The sequence below is a fragment of the Myodes glareolus genome, chromosome 20 (genome assembly GCF_982192425.1).
Source record: "Myodes glareolus chromosome 20, mMyoGla1.1, whole genome shotgun sequence".
NCBI classification, from domain to species: domain Eukaryota; kingdom Metazoa; phylum Chordata; class Mammalia; order Rodentia; family Cricetidae; genus Myodes; species Myodes glareolus.
Genome location: NC_142045.1, coordinates 27505678 through 27530945, shown reverse-complemented (window position 1 = coordinate 27530945; position 25268 = coordinate 27505678). Strand labels below are relative to the sequence as shown.

Sequence of the window (25268 nt, the reverse complement as noted above, 5' to 3'; positions counted from 1 at the left end):
TTTAGAAACAAGAGCCATGTATAAACTGGTCAACCATTCTACTATTGAGTTATATTCCTAGCCTCATACCTCATACTGTTATTTTTAATATTTTAAGACATTTATTATTTAAAACATTTAGAATATTTATTAAGGTATGGTTTACATAAAATAACCCACATATATTTAAGTTGTACATCTTAGTAAATTTTAGCACTTATACAATTATATATATGTATGATTATACATACATACATACATATATATATATGTACTCAAACACACAGGCATAAAAATACCACCATTACAGTCTAGATAATGAGATGTCCATCACCTTAAAAAATGTCCCTATGTTTCTTGGTAATCTTGATGTCTCTTGACTCTGAGGCCTAGCTATCGATAAACCTGATTTTATTCATTGCAGTTTGTTTTCAGTAGCTTTACATGGAATTATGAACTAGGTGGTCTTTTGTGTTATCTTTTGGCATAATTTTTGAGATTCATGTAAATTGTTGAATATGTTGATTATTCATTCTTTCATTTCTGAATTGTATTCCATACCAACTTACTTGGTGCTCATGGAGACCAGAAGAGGGCGTTGTTTCCTCTGGAACTGGAGTTATAGGTGATTGTAAACCTCCATGTGGGTGCTGGGAACTGAAACTGGGCCCTCTGCAAGAGCTGCCCGTGTTCTTACCCACCGAGCCATCTCTGTAGCCTCAATTTCCCATTGTTTTTAACTAGTTAAAGTATTCATAATCTGTAGCCTACTATTTGTATTTTTCTAAAAACTAGTTATAGACTATTTATAATGTCACTACCAGTAAGTTTGGGATGGCAAAATGGCCCAGAGAGTAAGGCTTGCTGCTGAGCCTAATGACCTGAGTTCGATTCCTGGAGCCCAATGGTAGAAGGAGAGAACCTATTCTTCCAGGGTGTCCTCTGATATCTGCATGCTCCTGTGTAGGCTACACCATACAGAACAGATACTTAAGTAAATAAATGTAATAATTTTAAGAAGATAAACTTCATTAATAAGAAATTCAAAGAATAATATGTAAATTAACTAATCACTTTTAACTTAATGTTTTAATTAATAATATGTCATTAGAATTGAATAAATGAATTGTTTTTACAGCAGCTACCCAGAAATGTAAAGTTTTTTTTTTCCTCTAAAGCTGTCACTTCTGGGCTTTTCTGTTAGGATCTATCTATCTATCTATCTATCTATCTATCTATCTGTCTGTCTGTCTGTCTGTCTGTCTATCTATCTATCTTTATTCTTTGTGTCTTTCACATCATGCCTCCCAACCTCATCTTCACCCCCAGAAAAATAAATAAATAAATAAATAAATAAATAAATAAATAAATAAATAAAATTTAAGAGAAAAAGGGCAGGGGAGAAAGGGAAAATCTCATCATGGAAGCTGCAGTGGAGAGATTGCCCAGAGGTTAAGAGCACTGACTACTCTTCTGGAAGTCCTGAGTTCAATTCCCAGCAACCCCATGGTGGCTCACAACCGTCTATGGTGGGATCTGATGCTCTCTTCTGTCACAAAGGTGTACCTGTAGATAGAGCACTCATATATGTAAAACGTTGTTGTTTTTTTTTATTTCAGTGCCAATTTTCTATTTGTATATAACCTGTTCTTTTTTTTTTTTTTCTATCTTTAGATCACAAAATTTGTCCAGGACAGACATAGAAACAGAAGAAACAGACTTCGTAAAGATCAACTTAAAAAACTCCCTGTACATAAGTTTAAGAAGGGTAAGTGAATATTGTTATTTTCTAAATAATAACATTTAGTATGTGTCAGAATACATGATGGCCATACTTATACTACATTCTGAGTCTCGCTATATACCATGCCCAACACTAACATTAATAATGAATGTTTATGAGAGATATTTTTATCCTCTGGTATCCTGATAAAGGAAGGAATAAGGTATGGAATTGACAGAAAATGTAAAAGTAATAGTAAACATGGAAAAAAAGTGTATTGCCACTGCCATGTGCCGTAGTAGACAATGTCAGAGAAAAAGAATACTTCCCTTGCACCAAGGTAGTCTACTGTGCTCTCACCGTGTTACATACTACTACATTATGCTGTTAAAACCACAGGTAGCTGTTAGGTGTTTTCGTTTTGCATGCTACTTAATTTTTATGCTAATATGAAATGGATTTTATCATCATCCTTCCATTATACACAAGGAAATGGGGCTTCGCTGAGGCTTGAAGTGTATTGGCAGAGATGGAGAGGAGTCCAGGTTTTGTGTTACAGCCAGCATAGTTTCCTCTCTGTGTTTAGAGAGCTCCTAATATAGGTATATACCTGTTAATCCTTTTAACTAGTACTTCCCAGACTTCATTTTTTATACCAATATAATGTTCTATTTAAAGAGGGTAAGGAACATAAGGTGAAAATAGAAACGGCATTAAAACATAGTTCTAGGGGATGGAGAGATGGCTTAGTGGATGGAGAGCACTGGCTTCTCTTCCAAAGAACTGGGATTCAATTCCTAGGACCCACATGGTAGCTCAAAACCATCTGTGACTCCAGTCCCAGGGCACTCCAACACCCTCTGTGGCTGTCATGGGCACCAGGCATCAGACATATGTACAGACAAAATTTGCCCATATACATAAGTAAATAATTGAATGATTAATAAATAAAAAGCAAAGTTTCATTTTCCATATAACTAAATGTTTTATTGTCATTTACGATTTTATCTTTCTAAAAATATAACAATAAGAAAGATGTAAGACAATACATTTCAATTTTAAAAGGGACAAAGAGGCTATAAACTGCTAGCATATAAGGTGAGTTATCTAAAAGTTCTTTACAGATCAGACCCAGTATGAAGGGCTAGCTTTAGGAATCTCTTTTTAAAGCTCCATTTTAAATGCTTAGTTTTGTATTTCTTAATCCCTAGTTTAAAGACATTTTTTTCTTGAATAATGCGAGATAATCCAGGTCCTCTCAGAGCCTCCTCATCTCCCCACTGACCCAACTCCATGCCCTTTCTTTCTTTAAACAAAACCCAAACCAAAAAACCCCAAGAAACACACACACTGAAAAACCCCACAAAAACACACACAAAAAAGGAAACCAAAATATACAAGCAAAAAACCAATGAGACAAAAAATCCAAAGAAAGCAATATGAGTCAAAAAAGTCTACGAAAATACCATTGAGTTTGCTTTGTGTTGTGAACTACTCCTGGGCATGAAGCCTGCCCTTAAGTGTGGTTAATATCCAGTGAGATTCTATTGGAGAAGACTATTTGTGGGTATTTGTGGGAGCCCGTGTCCACTTTCCCCTCTCAGTGTTCGGACCTACTTTAATTTTTTTTCCCCCAAAACAAAATATTTTTAGAAGATGACATTGAGGGCTGGCAAGATAGTTCAGCTGGTAAAGGTTCTTGCTGCCAAGTCTATTGGTCTGAATTTGATCCCTAGTATCTATGTGGTGGACAGGGAGCATTAACTAAAATTATGCATGTTTTAAATGTGTGTGTGTGGACACACACACACGCACATGCAATAACGAAGAAGGAAGAAGAGGGAAATGAAGACAAGGATATTGAGACTACTTCGGGTTAAAATGGTTTAGAAGGGATTTGCAAAGTTGGCTTTTCCTCTCAGAAGAGTAGCCATGTAGAATTTTGAGCAGATGTAGCACCTTTTTTTCTTTTCTCTTTTCTTCTTAGCATTCGTATAATCTTAGCACTTGGGAAGCAGAGAGAGAGAGAGAGAGAGAGAGAGAGAGAGGGGAGGGCAGGTGGATCTAGATGAGTTCAAGGCCAGTTTGGTCTCTGCAGTGAGTTCCAGGTCATGGGTACATAGCAAGACCCTGTCTCAAAAAGACAAAACAAAAAAAAGTTCTTTTTTCCCCCGGCTGCTATTAAGAATAGCAGTAAAGGATCAAAGATATAAACAAATAGCAGAATAGCACGTTACTGCATTAATTATAAATGTGCTTGGGTAACCATTAGGGAGGTAAAGTCTTCTAATTTTGGCTACGTCTGGAAGATGGGATGCAGTCGGTTTATTGATGGACTAGAAGTAGGGAAAGGACAGAGGTTGCTTTTTTGTTGTTGTTTCAGAAAAAGGACAAACAGACCTTTATTTGAGAAAGATCCTTACTAGACATAGGCTCGATAATCTATGGCAGGTCGGTTGTGGGAGAATACCCACCGCTTCATGGGTAGCAAGAGCTTTTATATAGTCTCTAATCTCCAGTTTGTTGTTGTTGTTTGTTTGCCTTAGTAAGTAATGAGAAGTAAAATTTAATTTGCAAATGAGAGGAAAAAAAAAAGAGAATTTTTATATATTCTCCAGAGCCCCTTCTGGATTTGTTTGGCAGTTCAGCCTTCACTGGCTTTACGTGCTTTATCTGTCATCTGGTAGCTTGTAACTTCTATTTCCGTAAAACTGTATTCTTGATTTCATTGTATAATCCTGAATTTCCTGTTTAAAAACCAAAGTCCAATTTAAAACTCCCCCATCTTGATATTTCACATAAATTCATTTACTTTTTGTATTTGGTCTGAAGTGGGGCTCCAATTTCATTTTTGGAATATGGAAATCCAGTTGTCCAGTATCATTTATTGAAGAGAATAGTCTTACTGAATAGTCTTTTAAAGAGAGGAATATTTTGTTTCTTTGAGAATTTTATATAGGCAAACAATTATCTTGACTGTATGCACCCCACTACTCCCTCTTACATCTCCTAGGCACCCCAACATGTGCATCTGACCATCAATGCCCTCCTCCCCGCTTTTAAAGCCCATGTTGTTTAGAGGCCTCTGGGCCTCCCTGACCAGTAGCTCAGAGAAAGGTATCCCACTGCTGGCAAGGAATTTTCATTTAATAATCGGTCTTCTCAGGGAAGCATTGTCCACCCATGCAGGGTATCTGTATTTTAACTCTCCCTCATCTTCCCTCCCTTCCTTCCTTTTGTTACTTTCTAAATTTAGTTTAAAAGCACTAGGTTTCTCTAAGAGTTTCTCATACATCTTAGCCTGATTGGCTCACCCCACTCTCCCGTCCCCTCTTCCCCGTCAATGATTATTTCTTCCTTAGCCATGTTTTGTTGTTGTTGTTTGTTTGTAAAACCAATCATGGATTCTGACCTGTGGAGCAGTTTTTAAATCTAATTTTAAAAAGCAGTCAGTTGTACCCACAACAGTCATGCCGCTGTCGCACCTGTGTGCTCAGCGTGCCTGCTGTGCTGTTAGTGCAGTGCACAGCATCCGTATCTGAGCAGAACTATCAGCAACAATTCTTCCCTAGAAATGTGCATAGTCTGCTACTGTAGCGAAAAGGGAGGGGACTTTCAGCTTCGTCTCAGGCTCATTTCCCTATGTCCTGAAGCCAAAGTGTGTGCCATCTTTAGAAATAGGGTCATACCCTCTGGCGCTGGTGTGCAGCCAATGGCAGTGAGAATAACTTTATGGTTTGTGTAGTACCAGGGGATTCTTTTGCCAGTAAGCCATAGAAAGACAACCTACTCCTGGGACTTAAGATTTTTACCTAGCAACCTTATGGCTCCTGGGAATATCTTTTCCTACCCATGCACAGTGACTTCATTCAAACACTTGAATAGGGACAATTTTACTGTCCTTCCAGGTACTTTTCCAGATCTGTAAGACACAAGGGTTAGCATTTACAGAAGGTAGCAGTCTTTGAAGGCCTGCGGCTGTCCTGGGCTGCTATTAAAAAAGTGTTCACAAGATCCATTACTGCATGGAAAGATCTTATCACTTGTATCAACGATGTTGTCAAAGAGCAGTGTTTGGTGCAGCAGCATGGATGGGGACACTAATCCATCTAACTCTGGATATAACCCACAGGCATTTTCCATGAGTCACTTGATCTCAACTTAGTGTGTTGCTGCATCTGCTATGGAGTCTCTGTGCATCCTTGTAAATACCCAGCAGTCTTAGTGAGGCCGGTTTGTGCTGCTTAGCCTGGATCAGGCCCAAGGGGAAGCGAGAACAACAGTCTCCTGTGCCTGCCACAGGAGTTGGGTCCCCAGTTCTGATAAGCTCAGGCTAGCACTGTGTCTCTTTCATTTCACTGGCACAACTGGCTGCTGAAAGCCCCAGTCTGGGTGATAAATCTCTAACTCCAGTGTACTTTTTTTAAACAGGGGAAGAAATGTATACAGAGCCTATGGTGTGTTCATGTGTAAATACTGTACACCCCCAGGGAAAGCGTAATCCTTTTCATTTGCACTGTTTTTATCATTTATATTTTCTCTGAACCATTGCTCAGGCAACAGTTTCCTGCCTTCCAGAAACTAACACAGTTGTCTTTCTGTTAATGTTTTGTTCAGGAATTCCAGGACAGGTCTGACCACACTGATCTTCTGAATGGCGCAGATAGACCCTTCTGATTGCTTTGCCCTTTCCAGCTCCTCTGGATTGCTTCAGGACTTTAAATTCCATTTACTTGCTAGACTGCAATTAAGATCTACCAGAGCTCCTTCTACCTTATAAAGATTACATCTGCCATGGAGCTTGGCAAGTCCACTAAGGCCCTATCTACTCCCAAGGTCATTGCTGAAAAGAGGAAAAATTTCTCTCTCTCTCTCTCTCCCCCTGTATTTGTTTGTAGGGGGAGTACAGGTGTCACAGGGCACGTATGTGAAACTTTTAAGAGTTGATTTTCTCCTTCCTCCATGTGAGCTTGAGTATCAAACTCAGGTCAACTGCCTGGTGGCAAGTGCCTTTAGGTCAAACCTGATTGGTGTCTTCCATCAGTTTTACTGTACCCCATTCCAATTTTTGGTCACCCAGCAATAGCTCTTTAGCAGAGATCTAATTTGGACTCTTTTCCTTGCATCCTGCCAACTCTAGGAGATAAAAGGCCAACACCTCCATCTTGTTTTCTCCTGTTTCTACCTTTCCTGCCAAAGCAGTCATTACTGCGAGGAAAATACATGACTTTTTCCCACTGTAATTCCTCCTGTGCTCTGATGATATCCTTCTGGAAGATAGCTGAGCCTTAGTTGCCTATCTTATTGCCCATGGAAAAACCATGCAACTTATGTCACAAATTGCTTTTGAGTTCATCTCACCTGTGCTTTTAAGGGTTGCAACACATTCTTTAGTCTGTCAGCTCTTTGGGAGAGAGGTGGGCCCATATTCATCAAGGAGGCATGACACTTCATTCCACACAGAAGATGGTCAGTCTAAGTGGCCCACTTTCAGGTGGCTTGGCGTTGGCTTTATATCTCATCTCATTGTTTGGAATTGCCAGTTCTGCACAGCAAGGATACTCTCCATCCATATCACACAAGGAGAATGGCTATATCAGAATTACTCTCACATATGCTACACTCTCAGACAGATCTATCCCAGTTACATTTTATTGTCATACCATGGGCCACACAATTTCTCCCCAATTCATCTTTGGTTATATCAGTCCCTATTCAGGTGCCAATTGTGTTGTGCAGTTTTTCTTGGGAGGTAATGAATAAATGTTTATTTACCCTAGATAGGGCACTGATGACAGACCAAACAAATAACGCCACCTTAGTCTAGCTTAGTGAACCAATGGAGTTATTGAGGTTACTTAAAGGAGTATGAGCAACTCAAGGGAGTCAGGTCCCCGAGTGCACCCCAGCATGGGTGCACTCAGAAGAGCTGCACCCTGACGTGTCCCACACAACTAGCAGAGCGCTCTGCTAAAGTCTCGTCTCTCCCACAGTAGTTTGCTGAGTATATACAATCTGTGAGAAGGGTCATGTGAGTCTTTTAAGCGTATGAGCCTCTGGAATAGTATGAGTCTCATATAACATGCAGGGATTTTACAGTTCAGAGGAAACAGCTACAGAGCGCCATGTTTTCAGAATCCCACACAGATAAACAAACTGACACGGATCTATAGCTATCTTAGGTACTCTGCTGTTTCTGTGATAGAAGCCATGACCAAAGCAGCTTCAGGAGGAAGAGTCTGTGATGGCAGGGAACGTGACAGCAGGCAGCTGGCCTGGTGGCAGCAACATCTATGGAAAATTATTTTCAGAACAGTTAAATTTTGAATTTACTTTGAATGGTATTAATTCAGATATTAAGAAACTGTCATTTATTCTTATTAGGCATGATACTAGTGTGATTATGCTTTTAAAGCTCTTATTTGATATATAGTAATATTTAATAAAATGATATGACTCCGTATTGTCTTTTAACTTTTTTTTTCAAGAAAAAACTGGAAGTAGATCTAACAAAGATAAAAGAACATTAAAATTCTTAAGCTTGGTAACTGAAGATTAAGTTTTGTAACGGTATATTTTTATGTATGTATGTTTTAAAATTTCTCTAATTTGAATATATGTTAAAGAGCTGGCTGTGGTGATGCATGACTTTTATTCCAGCACTCAGGAGTCAGAGGCAGGCAGATCTCTGAGTTTGAGACCAGCCTGGTCTACAGAGCAAGTTCCAGGACAGAAAAGCACTGTCTCAAAAAACCAGTGTGTGTGTGTGAGTGTGTGTGTGTGTGTGTGTGTGTGTGTGTGTGTGTGTGTGTTAAAGAAAGCAGTGGGATTCTTACCTGGGTCTACATCTAAGTAGAAACCAGACCTCAGTGAAGAATGTTGTTATATTGTCTTGCCTACAGGGATCCCTCCTGTAGGAATTTCAGAGCATCAGGACGCCGTGGCATCACAAGTCACTCTATTTTCTCTATCTGGTTCCTCAGTTCTCTCTTATTTCTGAAGTTCAACATTGCTTATGCTTGTAGACCACATGCATGGGAGGGAGGCCTAAGAGAGTTACAGTAACGAGGAAGCTGGCAGTTAGTATGTTTTAGTAGGCCAGCACTTCCCCTAGCATGGTATAGTAGAAAGAATGAGCCATAAGACTTCATTCTACCACTGGGCTGTGACCTGAGAACCCACTTAACCTGGCTTCCTGGTGACACTCGTGCTATTCATCTTGCTCAGTTAGAGGAAAGGCAATGAAAAGCTGTGTCTTTTCAAATAACGAATGTCTGTGGGCTGCCAGTAGGGAAGTCCAGAACTGCCATAACAGATGGAGAATCTTCGAAATCCTGTAGGCCAGGTGAGCTTCGGATGTCTTAGCTTTTGCAGGAAAAGAAATCTGAACTTGTGATTGAACAGTCTCTATTGTATCCTGCAGGACTCTTCCTTTCAGTTACCAGGATTGATTTTTTTCCCCAATACATTTGTAAATGAATGCATGCCTATCACTATTAAAGACACATTAGAAAATTTAAAAGGAAAATATGACTCCAGTTTTCAAGCAGTTTCCAGATAGTTCCATGAGAGTATGACTCCCTGTGACAGTACCACATTCACTATTGTAGTGAGTGATCCACTAACGGTCACTCTCCTCCAAACACACACACACTTGCTTGGATTATAGTTAGGCTTTGACAGTAGTTATACAACTTTTAAGGATAAGATGTACCACAAAAATGCAAATCAGCTTATCATATTAGTTATCTTACTAAGTTTGAGCTAAAACAAAAGTTTGTACAACCAACTTGCTTGTGTGGCTAATTTTCTCCCAGTCTCCCTTCTGTTCTTATTTCAGGTTATATCATACTAATGTCAAATAAAACACAAGTTCATGAAAAGCTTTAACTTTTTATTTTATACATTGTCTTTTACTGTACTCAGGCTTCTATTAGCAGTGTCTGGTCATGAAATTTCAGATGGTGGGCTTGGTATTGCATTGTGTAAACCCACTTTTAATACTTGAATCCTGGAAATGCCAGACAGTAGTTTATAGTCTCTGTATTCACTATATATCTCAGGCTGCTGTTTCCTTTCAGCTCTTCGATGAAGGGTTTGCCACGTGTAATCCACTATCTATTTCTCTACTGGAAAGATTTCAGTGTCCTCTGTTGTTTGCCATTTTACCTTAGCACATTCCTCTTGGTGTTCAGAGCTCTTCATACTCTGGATCAATTACACTCATCTAACCATACCTTCCACTGGTATTTATTACTTATTCTGCACAACTTCAGCGTGTTTATTGACTTGAAAATGCTTTACTTTTCTTTATTCTCTCAATTATGTATTTCCCCTTTTCTAGATCCAATATAGACTTAAGGCCTTATTTGAATTTCTCTTTAAGAACTATTCTTATTATGATCTTCAAAATTGATCATAATAAAGTCTTCACTCTTGGGTATCTTGGGATTATTATAGAACCCATATCTAGTATTGCTATTGTAAAGTGTTTTATTCTGTCTTCAGAGTTGGCTGACATATCCATATCACTCATATCACTCTGTCAGGCCCCAGTAGAAACATCCTAGCAAAAGGCACGCTATCATCTGAATAGTGAGTGCCCCCTAAAGGCCTATGTTTTAAAGATTTGTTTCCCAACATGGCACTGTCGGGAGGTAGTAGACACTCTAAAAGATGGATGGGGCCTGACAGAGATCTTGTGTGATCTTGTGCAGTTCCTTAACCTCACCATTATACGTTTAATGTGCAAATCTGACCAAGAGTACCTACTTTGGGGGGCGGGGGGAGGGATTTTCTCTTATTTTAAGTTACCAGGCACCTAACTACTGTAGCTTTAAAATTTTATTTTCCAAGGCAACACATAAATAAATAAACTTACAAGATGGGATGAGGCAGTGGTTTTGTCCCTTCATAACTAGTCCAGGACTACAAGGGCTTTCTACAAAGCTTATCGAATACTTGGCTCTATTCTGGTCCATGACCACAAACTACATCCTTGAATCTTATGTGCAAAGTAAGTATTGTAGCAAGAAGTACAGGTCAATATGAAGTCATCACTTGGAACGGTTCACAGGACATGAAAACTCAATGACTCTAAAATATCAACTATATACATTTACCAATAACCCAGAAAACAACTACATTTGGTTTCTTGGGTGCCAAATGACAAGCACAGCATCTTAAAGCACTACAAATATATTACCTGTAGTTCTGTATAAGGGCTCTTGTGACCATACTGAATTCATGTGAAAACTCCAAGCTATTCTTCCTACCTAGCTTGACCCCTGCTCATTACAGCTGTTTCTAAGAGACCTATTACAGGGTGATGAGACTAAATGTTTGACATGTATGATAACATCAGTCACGATTTAATTGCTTAATGTGTTCGAACTCTACCCTCAAAATCCATGTCAGTGATTCATCTGTATAATTATGTTATCATAAATATGTTGCAGCTCTTTAATATTTCTAGTTAAGGGGACTGGAGAGATGGCTCAGCTGTTTAGAGCATTGCCTGCTCTTCCAAAGGTCCTGAGTTCAATTCCCAGCAACCACATGGTGGCTCACAACCATCTGTAATGAGGTCTGGTGCCCTCTTCTGGCCTGCAGGCATACACACAGATAGAATACTGTATACATAATAAAAAAAATATTTCTAGTTAAGACCCATCTAATGCATCTGACTAAACTCCACAGGAGAGTCTAACATGTATGCACATGAATTTCTTGGAGTATATTTGGTAACAATAAAACCAAGGTACTAGCAAAACAAAAATACTAATTTTTCTTATAGCTTTCTATTTCGGATTCTTCTTACTGTGTTTAAATGACCAGAGGACATTGAATGACTAACCTGAAGAGTCCTTTTCCCTTTTCATGTATGGTGCTCACCCAGACTATCTTCCCAGGTAGCAGCTTTATTCTGATACTTTCCAAAGTCAGTATACCTGTGTAGGTCAGGCAATGAAACCCTCTTTGTTTCCTAAGGTTATTTTTTAAAGTAAACTGGAAAATACTGAACTAAAGTAGTCAGTGGTAACAAAGTATTTTTAAATATATCCTCAAAAGCATCAGTATTTAAAAAGAGTACTGTTTTGCTTCCTTTCAAAATGTAGCCTTTGAATCCCAGAAGAGCTAGGAATTAAGGAAACTAGATATTATAAGGCCATAAACAAGAGTAAGACAAACTAGCATTACTGTCAAGTAGCCATTTAGTGAATACCCATTTGCCTGGCTGCTGGCCTTAACACCACAGAACTGGTACATATGGGTTATTTGAAACTAAAAGTATCTTCCCTTCCAATCTGTTTTTAATGAACATATTAAAAGTATTTGACTGTTTTGATGTGGTTTTGTGGGTGGGGGTAGGATGAGGTAGGGATGTAAGTCAGTGATAAAGTTCTTGTTGCATGCCTGAATTCAATCCTACCATCAGCCACAAAAATGGCTCAGAATTTGAGAAGTTTGAAATTTTGGTTTTTAGTGTAGAATATTTCAGAACTAACATTCTAGTGTTTAAGTAATGCTCAAGTCTACATTTTTTGTTTACAATTTACTGTTACAGGTGATGAATATGATGTATGTGCCATTTGTTTGGAGGAATATGAAGATGGAGATAAGCTAAGAATCCTTCCCTGTTCCCATGGTATGAGTAAACCACATGCTGCCTTGAGTTTGTATAGAATTTGGTTTTGAGTTCTGTCTGTATCAAGGGAGAAGACACCGAAATACAAAACTAATGGATAGATGTGATTCTTTAAAAATGTACTAACTTTTTATGTGTGTATACAATTTATACAAATCATTACACTAAATGAACATAGCAAGAAATTAAATATAACAATTTCTGAATACTACAGTGCTAGGCATGATTGATTCAAAAGCAGTATCTATGGACCTTAATTTCCATATTTTGGTATCATCCTTTTGTGTTGTGATAAAAAGAAAATATTGCATAAATTACCAAATTTCAGCAACTGTTAACTGTGATCATATCTTTATAAAGAATATCTTTGCTCTGTCGAATCAAATCAAGTATTGAATTTGAAAATGAGTGCTTTTGTTTAACAGAATTGTTGTACTTAAGATATATATTTTGCTTCAACAGCTTATCACTGCAAGTGTGTAGATCCCTGGCTAACTAAAACCAAAAAAACCTGTCCAGTCTGCAAACAAAAAGTTGTTCCTTCCCAAGGTGATTCTGACTCTGACACCGACAGCAGTCAGGAGGAAAATGAAGTGTCAGAGCACACCCCTTTACTTCCACCTTCAGCGTCGGTCAGGGCCCCGTCATTTGGGTCTTTGTCAGCATCCCACTCCCATCAGAACATGACAGAGTCTTCCGACTACGAGGAGGATGACAACGAGACCGACAGCAGTGATGCCGACAATGAGATCGCTGAACACAGTGTTGTGGTCCAGCTGCAGCCTGATGGTGACCCGGACTACAACATAGCAAACACTGTGTGATTTCAGGTGGCTGGTTCACTTCCCTTTCAAGTGTTTATTTAGACATATAAGTTGATTCTTCTGCTCCCTTTAGAGGTTTCTGTAGAAATAACTTATTTTTTAATTTTCTAGTGTAATCACGTTCCTGAAATAGACTGTTTGATCTATGATACTTATCTCCAATAGTATACATCCATCTCACGAACAAGTAACAGACTGGTGCTGTAACTCAGGCATCAAATCAGCTCTCTGGGGATGATGAAATGTAGCCAGGACACTTTTAAAATCCTCAGTATAGCTTGAAGTGAAGACCTAGATCACAGTATGCAAATATCTTACACATGAAGTCGGCTATGGTCATCTAGCATGAGCTAAAACCACTCTCACTTCCATAAAGTTGCCTATAATTGTTGGGTTGGCACATGTCTGTTCTGATATTTCTCGTCATGATTAGTGAGTGGCAATGGGCAATTTAGGCTATTTCTTCTTAGAACCACAGAGAAACTAAAAGATGTCATTTTCTTCCCTATTCCCAAGTAGTTTTCCCTCATAGGAATGGTCTAGTATAAACTTCAAATATTTTATGTTAAGGTTTTTAAAAATACTATAGTGTTATGAGTTTGATTCCACAGGAACGTCTCTGGATCTTACTTTCCATACTTCAGTATCCTTTTGTGTTGTAATAAAAAATGCTGCATAAAAATACCAAATTTTAGCAACTGTTAATATTGAGATCGTATACCTCTTCTTAAAGAGCATCTTATGCTAGTTAGCCCTGCTGAACCATGTGCAGAGGAAATTGTTCAAGTATTGGGTTTGAAAATAAGTGCTTTTGCTTAACAGAACTAATGTATTGAGGCAATGTATTATGAAAAGCTAAATTATATAACTGTAACTATGTAGAAAATATACTTAAGTATAATCAGAATGCTAAGAATTTTTATATGGCCTTGTATGATGGGAGCTTCAATGTTAATAAATGTTTTCCACTTGAAAAGCCACAAGTATTTGTTCTGATGAACTCTTACCACATTAGCCTTATATGCAGGGTGCTATAAAGGAAAGTGATGGCGATCATACATCACCTTAGGATTTTATACAAGATTACTTACTAGCTACTCAAAGGCTTTTAGGCATATCCACCAAAGTTAACACTGTAGTCAAAATTATCCCCTAAATAGTGTAAATTAGGGAACTCTGTTGTAAATTGTGGCACATGCTTTACAGTAGATGATTGTAGTGACATGGGAAACTGAATAAAATTGTGTTATAGAATAAGTATATCAGGTGTATGAACTATTTATTTTTATTTAAAAATGCTGTATTTTAAGAGAAATGTAACACTAGGAAAAGACACTTTAATTTTTGAATTCTCTTTAAAAATTTTATACCTTTGTTGTTGTTTTGTTTGTTTTGAAACAGGTTTTTCTCTGTGGAGCCCTGGCTGTCCTGGACTTCACTCTGTGAGACAGGCTGTCCTCAAACTGTCTTTGCCTCTGGAGTGCTGGGATTATGCTACCACCTCCACCCTTTAAAAAACTGATTACTTACTATAGTAATAAAAGCACATGATACTGACACAAAAAATATACACAGAATAGAACAGAGGACCCAGGTATAAGGCTACAAAATTACAGCCACCTGATTTTGAAAAAGATGCTACAAATACACAGAGAAAGGACAGCATCTTCAACAAATGAGAGAACAGAACTGGGTATCCACATACAAAGGAATGGAACTTGAATCTTATCGCTCACTCTAAACAAGATCAATTCTAAATATAGTGAAGCCTGGAGTGTTAGGCCTGCAATTCTGAACCACTAGAGGATGAAGTTTGGAGCAGACTAAATATGGGAGTAAGTAATGACCGTGCAGACTCCAGTTGCTCAGAAAATGAGGCCAAGAGAGGAAACCGTTAGTCAAGTGAAGAGGCAGTCTAAGGGATGGAAGAAAGTCTTTGCCAGAGATCTGAGAAAGAATTGCTGTATACAGAATATTTAAAGAGCTTAAAAAGCTAAAAATCAAAAATGGAAAGAACCTGATTAAAACAGTGGTCTAGAGAACTGAACAGTGTTATCGACTAACACAAATAGTTAATAAGTACTCTAAGTGTTCAACATCTTACTCTTAAGTCAAGATCGCTATTTCCAAGGCCAAATGCTGCCAAATGCTGGCAGTGTTGTGGGGAAGGAAATGCAGTAGGAGTGTAAACTGGTGCAGCCGCGATGAGGATCAGTGTCAGTGTCTCAAAAACCTCAGATAGAATTGCGCTCTATGCCCAGCTGGACACATACCCTCCAGCAGAGATACTCTAGTTCCATCTTCATTGCTGTTCTGCTCACAATATAGAGGAAATGGAACCAGCTTAAATGTCAATGGATAAAGAATGGATAATGAAAGTGTAATATACACAATGGGATTTTATTCAGTGGGAAAGAACAAAATTACTAAACTTTCAGAGAAAAAAAATGGATGCATCTGAGAAATATTATACTGAGGGAGGTAACCGAGGTCCAGAAAGACGAATGCTGCATGTTATCCCATATATGATGATACTAGCTAGAAATTTTAGAACAGCATTCTTAATGTTGAGTCTTGGTAAAGGCCAGAGAAAGGTGTGTGTGCGTATTAGTTAAGAAGGATCGAACACAATGGGCATGAAAGTGGTCGGGTTACTAGGGACAGAAGGTTTGAACAGGGAGAGGGGATGGGAGTACAGGGAAGAGGAGGGTGGCGCATAAAAGGATAGCCAAAGAATATATAGAAAATCCATATGGGTACGACTTTATAAGGTCTTTCAAAGAAGAAAAACTTTAGTCATAGGTATCCTCTATAGATGGATAATATTCCTCCAAAAGTAATGTTACTAAATAAAAATCTCAGTGCCAGATATGGGTACTGCTCCTATGAGTTGTTGATTGGGGGCAGGGGCTCAAATATTTCAAGGCGATATCCTGGTTGCCCACCTGAACCTGAAGACTATTGCTGGAGATATCACATACTCCGGTCATAGACAGAGAGAACCAGGCTGGAGCTGAACTGGAAGATTCCTCCCTTCTGACGAGCCTTCATAGTGCACGAATGTGCTATGCAGGCTGCTGGGGAAGAAGTAATTAATGGTGTTACTCGGCTATGGATCCTGAGAGCTGTCATAACGACCCACCAGGCACGCTATGCCAATCTATGAACCAGTGCCACGACTGCTATGGGGATACCGGCTGCTAACTGGAGGCCTGCTGTACAAGAGGGAAATTGTTCTGTAAAGCTGGCCAAGAGCCCATGGCTGGGGATGTCACAAGCCCTATGGAGATCCTACTACTATTTTTTAACTACACGGTTATGTTGTCAAACTGGTTTATACTCAGGTTCATTCCTATGTTAGTGCTGCCCCCAGCCTTCAGAGGAGCTCAGAGCAGAGGGCAGAGGTTAATGTAGACACTCTAACGTAAACGCCACAATGCTGAGGGTAAGTGTAGTGGTGTGCTCAGTCCTAAATGGACCAGCCAACGTCACCTCCTTCAAGGGTCAGGGAACATCATGGAAGAGGGTAGAAAGACTGATAGAAACCAGAGGATGGCGAGAGTCGAAGCAAAAAGATGACTTCTGGACATGACACTCTCATGAAGTCCTGCAGCTCTGGCTTATCTACACACGACAGGCCCACGACATTTTCCTCTGGACCGGGGAGGGGACGCACTGAAGCCCCATCCCTCCCGAACCAACAGTGTTGGAGGGGGTATAATTTTTCTCCAGTGGTGTAGAAACTAACAAGTAACCTCCCACTTATGCCTGAGCAAGAAACTAAACTCAGAAGGGAGAGGGGCATGGAAGTAGGAAGGATCTTATTAAGAAGAGTTTCAGTGGAGAAGGAGGGGAAGGTTAGGGAGAACAACTAAAATCCATTATATAAATGTATGACACTGTCAGGCAGGCAGTGGTGGTGCATTCATTTAATCCCAGTACTCAAGAGGCAGAGGTAGGCAGATCTCTGAGTTCGAGACCAGCTTGGTCTACAAGAGCTAGCTCCAGGACAGCTAGGGCTGTTACACAGAGAAACCCTGTCTCAAAAAACCAAAATAACAGTAATAATGATGATGATGATATATGAAACTGTCAAAAAAAAAAACCTTAAAAAAATACAGAAAGCTAGCTTGGCATGGCATATACCTTTACTCCCAGCACTGGGGGGTAGAGGTAGGCTGCCAGACAGGACTACATATGAGACTCTCTCAAGGTAAGTTTTACCATGAAAAATTAGATTTAGTTTCAAATTTTGAGATCTCTACAAATTTATATACAAAATATTCTGGCACTTGGAAAATTGATTCACAGAATTCAAGCCATCAGTCTAAATTAAATAAATGGGATAGAAAACTTACATGAAGGCTACTTGGTTTCAAGACTGAAGTACTCAGAGGTCTTAATCCTGTTAAGTGTGTGTATTTTGGACAAAAAAGACAGGATGTGTTGACTTTTAGATGGAGAAGATGAACCATCCAGAATTCCATGTGCACAGCAGCTGTTGGTAGCTTGACAGACATTACTAACAGTGACACACTAAGGCTGAGCACCTATAATTTTCTAGTACCCCTGTGTACCAGAGCTTTGGTCTCCCTGTGGAGGACTGTACCCATAATAAAATCCACCTACCTTTGCTAACTGACAGCACAAAGTGTCACAGCTAATCTAGCAGACATATTTTGTGGAACAAAAATATTCAACCCCTTAGAATTTTAAATTAGGTTTTATAGTGGTTCTTCTATTGATACTTTTACTAAAAATATTTTAATTATGGAAAATGCTATTCAAATTAAATTCCTATACTTACGTGATTTTTTTCAAAATAAATTTCCCAAATCAAATTATTTTGTCATAAAATAGAATACTCTGACCTTAGAAATTTTAGAATATGTAAGAAAAACACAAGAACCTAGAGTTATAATATTAAGAAACTCTAGCATTAAAATACTTAGCTGTGGTCAACATGTTATTCTGAAAACCAGAAAATGTAAAAGTTTCCAATTCTCTTTAAATGCTACCCAAGGAATGGCATCTGCTCTTTTATGAGATTCACTGGTGACATCACAATGCCTATCTAAAGTCACTGACAGTTCAAATCCAAGAACCTTCAATAACAGATACCACAAAAAACTCTTCTTGCTACTGGGGCCTCCAAGTGCTTATGAGATTGAATTCACATCAAGAGATCAACCTCAGTTATTTCCTTGGAGGCTGGTTTTCTTCATGTAAGTTGAAGATGATCATGGAATGAATGACCAAAGCCATGTTTAGTACACCAAAGCTTAATGAGAAGAAATCTGTAGGTACTTATATGTGCTTGCAGATGAGTTGGCCCATTCCTTATACTCCCTTGTGTCAGGTAGAGATGTGTGTGTGCCACATGCCACCACTATGAAGGCTCAGGCAGGGAGTATTCTGAGCTTAAGATCAACAAGGGCTACACATAGAGCCTCCCACCCCATCCCACCCTCAAATCAACAGCAACAGCAAAGCCAACAACTTATAATTTATAATAACAACAGGAGTCTAGAAAGTATTTGGTTGGAATAAATTTATTTCATCTGTCTGTAAACAAGGTGTTTAATAGTTATGGCATTTTTTTAAATGCATATTAAATCAGATGAGTTAGACTGTATCCCAGATGTAACAAAGTGCAGGGAAAGAAATGGACAAATCAGCAACAAGATTTGTTTTTAAATCTGTACATTATCCACAATGCCCAAACAATAGAAGCAAATACTAGAATGTCCCTAAAGTAGTGCCATTCGAAAGAAAACCCATCTCACAATAGCAACTGTTCATTTTAACAATAGTATGGCACAGAATACATATGAAAAAAAATACATCACAAGACAGCCAAGTCCACAATAATGCAACTTCATATAAAAACCTAAGCTGCAAATAAAAATTGGTCCTATGAAAAATAAACTGGACACACTCCAGATGGTTATGTTGGGAACCTAATATCCATAATGGCAGCCTTTTATAATTTTACTCAAGAAGAGAGCTGGTGTGCAAAGAAAAGACAAGAAGTCTGAGCTACTGCAATGACAGAATGTCCCTGGGAATTTGATCAGTATGGTTATTATAGTAAGGTCATGGGAGGAAGTGCCTTTGCTCTCTTCATATCCTATAGACACTACAAAGAGTCTGTCTCAAGTGCAATCATAGTATTAAAAGCAAATCACCACAGCTCTCGATAGCTCGTCAACAAAGGAGGTATTAATTAGGTTAAATAAACCAGGCACTACACAAGAGAATGGAAGCAAACCCAATACCTCATGTTCAAAGGGAAGGGATGAGAAAAGAGTAAAGTAAAGATGCATGCACTTTTTCCTCCCAACCATGCGCTACAAAAGGAAGACTAAATGAGCCAAGTAAATGCTCAAAGTGCTGAAAAGACATTGATCAAATTAGAGATTGTACAACCGGCACCTTGCTTAATATTAACTTATTTTAGTAATCAGTATCCCATTAATTAATTGCTAAGACAAAGTGATGCCCAACTTGGCATGCCCCTTTCCCCAATTTCAAGATATCATGCAAATCATTATTGTGCTGCAATTATGATGCCAGATAAAGGTTGGTTACACACAGTGGTTAACATACAAATGACCCCTTGGGAATCATGACATTAGAAAATAGATAAAGAAAAACTAGCTACCATCTACAATCTGGTAGCACTGTGACCGTAATTGGGGTGGTGGTGAAGACAGTTGGTAGGTAGGTGGGAGAGGCTGCTTACACATCAGACCTCCTCAGGTATAAAGCGAGTTCATATGCTTTCTTGTTAAGTGTGCCTCCGTGGACACCTTCCTTTCCCATGACTATAACCAATGCTGGAGTACACAAGGAAACAAAACAGAAGTGAACACAATTATTTCAGGGGAAGGGGCAGAAAGAAAGACACCTTTCCCCACCAACAGAGGGATACAAAGGAGACATGTGTTCATATCCCATCACCCTGCATTGCTAATAAAATTTCCAGAATTAAGACTTAAGCTTACAGCTAGGAAAATTTAAGAGCAATTTTCCCCTAATACTTAACAGTCTGCCTAGCAGCTAGAACCCAGAGTCTCTCAAGTATTTTGCCATTGAGTATGCCTTCTTATTCAATCCGCCTCCATGGACCCCTTCTTTTCCCATTACAAAGACCAAGACTGAAAGAAAAAGGAAAAAAGTGTTTCAAAAGAAGTGTTAATCAAGAGAATCACATAAGTTTAAGCAGACAGAACCCCAATTAATAAGTTAACATTAAGTTAGTTTTCCATGAACTGTCAAGCACTGAAATCCATTGGGTCTCCAGAATGGAGGAGCTTTCAGGCTAGTGATACTAAAATCAGAGCGCACTATTGGCTGCACCTGGGATCTTTGAGAGCTAGGAGAAAAGTGATCGTTTACCTTGCAGCCTAGGAAAAATATCCTGATTGATATGAGTATTTGTTTCCCAAAATATAATTTAAAAACTTCAATATTTTCAATTGACAAATTTCCCCCAAGTCTAACATGTTTGATGAATACAAGCTATTGTCTTTAGAGTATGACTATAAATGAGTAAACATGGCCTTCCCTTCCAGAGGAAAATGAAAGCCAAATTTTAAACAGAAATTCCACTGCTCGCCAGAAAATGCTACATTAGCAGTATTTGTCTCACCCAGATGCTTCCCTCTGCTAGGCATTTTCTGATATAAAAGTCATAAAACTTGTTTACTATTTCTGGTACCTAATTCTGCACTGAAGTTCAGAGGTCTATCCTCAAATACACGGACAGGTGTGTGTCAAGTGGTGCACTGACTGCCACTAGATGTCAGCAGTGTTCTGTGGTATACAAATCTCATTGGCTTTCTATGTGCTGATTTTTTAAAAATGCATATTGGTGGGTTTTTGATATGCAGATCTATATACTGTATGTGTCTGGTGTTCTTGGAGGTCAGAAGAGGGCATTACAGCCACTGACACAGTAGCTACAGACAACTGTAAGCGGCTGTGCAGGCACAGGGAATGGAAGCCCAGTCCCACAGAAGGCAGCCATCGCTAGTAACCACCGAGTCCTCTCTCCGGCCTTCAGCTGATGCATTAAACAAACAAACAAAACCTCAACCATATGCATCTTATACATCTGGAAGCAGCTAAAACGTAAGATTTGTGTGTTTTAAAGTCATCTTGTTTTCCAGAAACCCATAAGCAAATCACACCTGAATCAGATACCCACAGGGAGTTGGTAAAACCACAGCATTAAATGATAACTCACTGTAGGCTCATGTATCTATAGAGCTGTTCTATGTGCCAACTCTGCCAAATGAGGCAGTTATACAAGTCAATAAGCTTAAATGCAGTTACGTGTCAGTGAGAGGTCAGAGTAAACTTCAATTTCCAAAGTTCTCTTTGAAATATCAGATCTCCTCATGCCAGGTTGAAACCAGAATTTTTATATCAAGTCTGGAGATTGGTATCAGGGTTTATTGGCCAAGTGTGTGAATTACATGTAGTTTGCTACTTTTCAAGTTGAAATCTTTGGAGGTAGTTCAGTAAATAAGAAATGTGCTCCAAAACCCTCACGTAACTATTTATCTCTTCTTCAGAAATGTTCATTGCAGAAGAATCAACCACTGTGATTTTTTTTTTTTATGATGAGCAGTGAATTGATTTCAAATCTAAGCAAACATGAAGGGGAAGATCAACAAGTAAAGACTCACTAGAGATAAAACAGCCAGCTGACCTGGACCATCCAGCCACCATATGAACCACAGGATTATGACATACTGGAGTGTTGAAGAGGCGACTTTTCATTTTGAAGTTTACTAAAGCTTACAATGCAGAGCTGGTATTAATAATTTAGAGTAAGTCAGGGTGAAAGAAGCAAGGCTGAGTGTGCGACCACTGTAGCGTAGACAAACGGAAAGCAGGACCTCCCTTCAGTGCTGAGCAGTTCACAAAAAACACCTTCACAGACATTATGAACTAATATTTAATTTAAACCATTAAAGAAAGGCAAGTTGTAATATCGCATGCAACTTTTAGGCACACACACCCAAACAAAAATAATTGCTTGCTTACCTCTACCAGCTCTGCCAACAGCAACATTGTATGTTGGCTCCCCACCTTGACTCTTTGTCCGGATGTCCATTGTGCAGTCACCATCAACGTATAGGCTATCTCTGATCACTGAACACTTCTTTGCACCAAGAGTCAAACCGTTGGTAAAGAAACCTTCCCGGTCTTTTCCTACAATCATATCTATTTCTACTGGCTGGTCACCCAAAACAAAGAAAAGAAAAAAAAAAACCACTGACGTTAATTCTTCTCAGAGTTTGATACAACAAACTGTGCTGATGTAAAATCAAGACAGCATTTTCTGTTATTGCCTGTTCTTACATGATTGCATGCTTTACATTAATTAGTTTGCTTTTGTAATTATCAGTGAGGTCTGCTAAGTAAAAGCTAGTGTATACCAACCATGCAAAGAGCCTCCCTAAATAGTTGGCAGTTAACACTAGGTACAAACGAGTTATTTATAAGCTGTATCACGTCAGGTGGTGCTTGAAGGTGCTTATGTAATTGCAAAGAGTCAGCTATAAGCTCTTCCAACAGCTTGTCTATTATATTCAGCCACATTAGTCATGCTGCAACAAATTTAAAGTTGGGTAAAAAGTCTCCCCAGACAAGCTTGCTCCCGTCTCTCCTTAGAGCAGCTTGAAATATCCCTGGTAGTATGAACCTCAATCATCAGGCTGCTGGACATTTCCAAATTCGTATTTCCCTCCTATTTTTCTAGCCACTACTCTTTTCTCTCCAGCTTGCGTTGCCCTTTCATTCAGTAATCAGCTTTCTTTCTGGACAAATGCAGAGTGGATTCTGTCTACAGCACTGTCGTAGGCGATAGTGAAATTTTACAGAAAATGGAGGGGCATTGGTAAAGAAAGGTGAGGTGGTCACCAGAACCGGAAAAGAGAAAACGTGCTTAGATTCTAACATTCCATGAATAAGAAGGAAGGCGTCGCCCCCATCAGAACTGCAGAGTCATAGCAGGCCCCAGCCATTTCCAAGCACACTCCCGCAATCTTCTTAGCCAGACAGTGGGAACTCACACACAAAGACAAGACTGCAGAAAAGAAAGTTGATCACCAAATGTCAGTTCGCTACAGGAATTGTAGTCTTCCACATCCGGACAGGAGATCCTAAAGCACTCCTACCAAGGGCTGAATCGACACTAAAGTGGTAAACCATGTGAAGTAGTAAAATGTTGAGCACCTGGGATGTGAGACTTGAATTCTGCTGTGTGCTGGGGAGGGAGTGGGAGTGTAGGGCTAAGGGAATGGTCTAGTGCTTGATACCGGTGTCAACATTTTAAGGAGACTTGCGTAGAAATGGCCAGAACAATAAGCAGTGCTGGGGGCTGACTGACGAATATTCCCCAAATGTATGGCAACGGAGTCAAAAGCCATCAAGACACATGAATATGAGGCAGCGTGAAGCATAAATCGGTATTAGTTCTTTTACTACCATCACTAAAGAGGGAGTGACTTGGAGAAGTGTCACCCCCTCCCGCGACTTCCCAGATAGATTTTTTTTCCTCTTTTAATCACCCTAAAACCATCCTCTTTTTAGAGCTATGTTGCGTAACTGGGGATAACGGTATATCGATGAATCTCTATAGGTGGAGAAGAGAAATCAATGGCAGTTCGCCATCTTGGAGGAAAAAAAAAACTATAGAGCCACAGATGAAGTAAATTCACGATTCCACCTACGTGGTCCGCGTCCCCTTCTCGCCAGCCCAGGAGGCCTGGGCACCGGCAAGCCTACGCCAATTCACTCCATTAATTCCCGGGACCCGGCCACCGCCGCCTCCCATAGCCCGCGCTCACCGCCGAGCCAGGGCCAGCCGGCCGCCCAGGACCCCCGCCCGCACCCGGGGACCCGCACTGCAGCCCACGGGGCTCCCTGAACGCCGAGGGGGCCTCACGGGGAGACGTCCCCTCCTCCACCCCGCGGCAGCCGCAAGCCGGGGCTCCGCCGGGGCTAAGAGTCCGGCCGCCCCGCCCCCGCGCGGCCTCGGGCAGCATCCCCCAGTCTCAGCAGCCCAAATCCAGGGCCCCGGTTGCCTCCATCCCCTCCCGCAGCCGGCGGCACCCCTTTCCTCGCGCCCCGGCCGCATCCATCCCCTTCCTCGCGGGCGGCGTCCCTTCCTTGGAGGCCCGCCGCACACCTGCCGGCTCGGCGCCCCCGGGCCTCACCGTGATGCTCTGGAAGACGCCCCCGGCCGTGGCTGCCCAGACGTATTTGGCGTCGCAGTAGCCGACAATGGCGGCCTCCTGGCAGCAGCCATCGCACATCAGGTTATCCACGTAGCTCTGCCAACCGGCCATCTTCGAGCCCTTCGCACTGCAGCGGGGACGGCAGGAGCAGAGGCGCAGCGGCGGCGGCGGCGGCGGCGGAGGCGGGGCGGGGGCGGGGAGGAGGCGGCTCTGCGCAGGCACCGACCGCCCCTCTCCGGGGAACTGCGGCGGGCGGGCGAGCGGGCAAGCGGGCGGGGACAGGACCCGCAGCGGGGCGCGCCGGGGCGGCCACGGCCGCGGGGCTCGGGAACCGGCGGCGGAGCGACTCGGGCAGCGGGGCTGGCGATGGCCGATTCTCACTGCGGCTCCCTCGCTTCTCCGCGGCCAGCGGGACGTGAGCGCGCGTGCGTGCGATCCTTCCGCAGCGCGGCCGGCGAGGGTCCCGGGAAGGGCGGGGGAGCCGAGGCGGGGGCGCGGAGGGATACCGCCGGGGACAATCACGGCGACACGTGCGGGAGGCGAGCGAGCGAGCGGGCGAGCGACTGGGGCTGGCTGGGGCGCGGCGCTGGAGCCTCAGGCCAGGCAGCTCGAATGGGTGCCGTGGGGTGCCGCTGGCGCTCCGCACGCGGGGCCACCGTGCGCCCTCCTCCAGCGCCGGCTCCGGACGTGGTATTGACAGCCTCGGTGTCGGGTGGCAGGGTTGCCCTGGTGACGGATGCGGAGGGTGTACTCTTTGTGGTGGGAGCGGCCCGTGCGGGTTGCCCACGCTTGGAGAGGAATCTCGGAGAAGACCTCGGCCAGCTGCGACAGCACGCTCC

General features: G+C 41.1%; 2 protein-coding genes across 4 annotated transcripts in view; one reads left to right on the top strand and one right to left on the bottom strand.

Moving 5' to 3' along the window:
* Rnf13 (ring finger protein 13) overlaps positions 1–14434 on the top strand; it is an 80207-nt gene extending 65773 nt beyond the window's left edge. For both annotated transcript variants that reach the window (XM_087899499.1, XM_087899498.1), the window contains 3 exons: positions 1654–1747; positions 12270–12350; positions 12813–14434. In XM_087899499.1, the coding sequence (XP_087755625.1) occupies positions 1654–1747; positions 12270–12350; positions 12813–13174 (537 nt within the window). In that variant the 3' untranslated portion in view covers positions 13175–14434. The remainder of the gene's footprint in view (positions 1–1653; positions 1748–12269; positions 12351–12812) is intronic.
* Positions 14435–18710: 4276 nt separating this feature from the next.
* Pfn2 (profilin 2) lies at positions 18711–24611 on the bottom strand. Of its 2 annotated transcripts, none has more exons than XM_085682570.2 (3): positions 24409–24611; positions 22232–22424; positions 18711–20013 (listed from the first exon to the last, which is right to left on the bottom strand). In XM_085682570.2, exons 1-3 carry the CDS (start codon positions 24538–24540, stop codon positions 19916–19918), a joined length of 423 nt encoding a protein of 140 aa, XP_085538696.1. In that variant the 5' UTR covers positions 24541–24611; the 3' UTR covers positions 18711–19915. The 2 variants fall into 2 exon arrangements, with proteins under 2 accessions (XP_085538696.1, XP_085538695.1); XM_085682569.2 differs by having other exon boundaries at positions 18711–20334; positions 24409–24608.
* Positions 24612–25268: the final 657 nt, after the last annotated feature.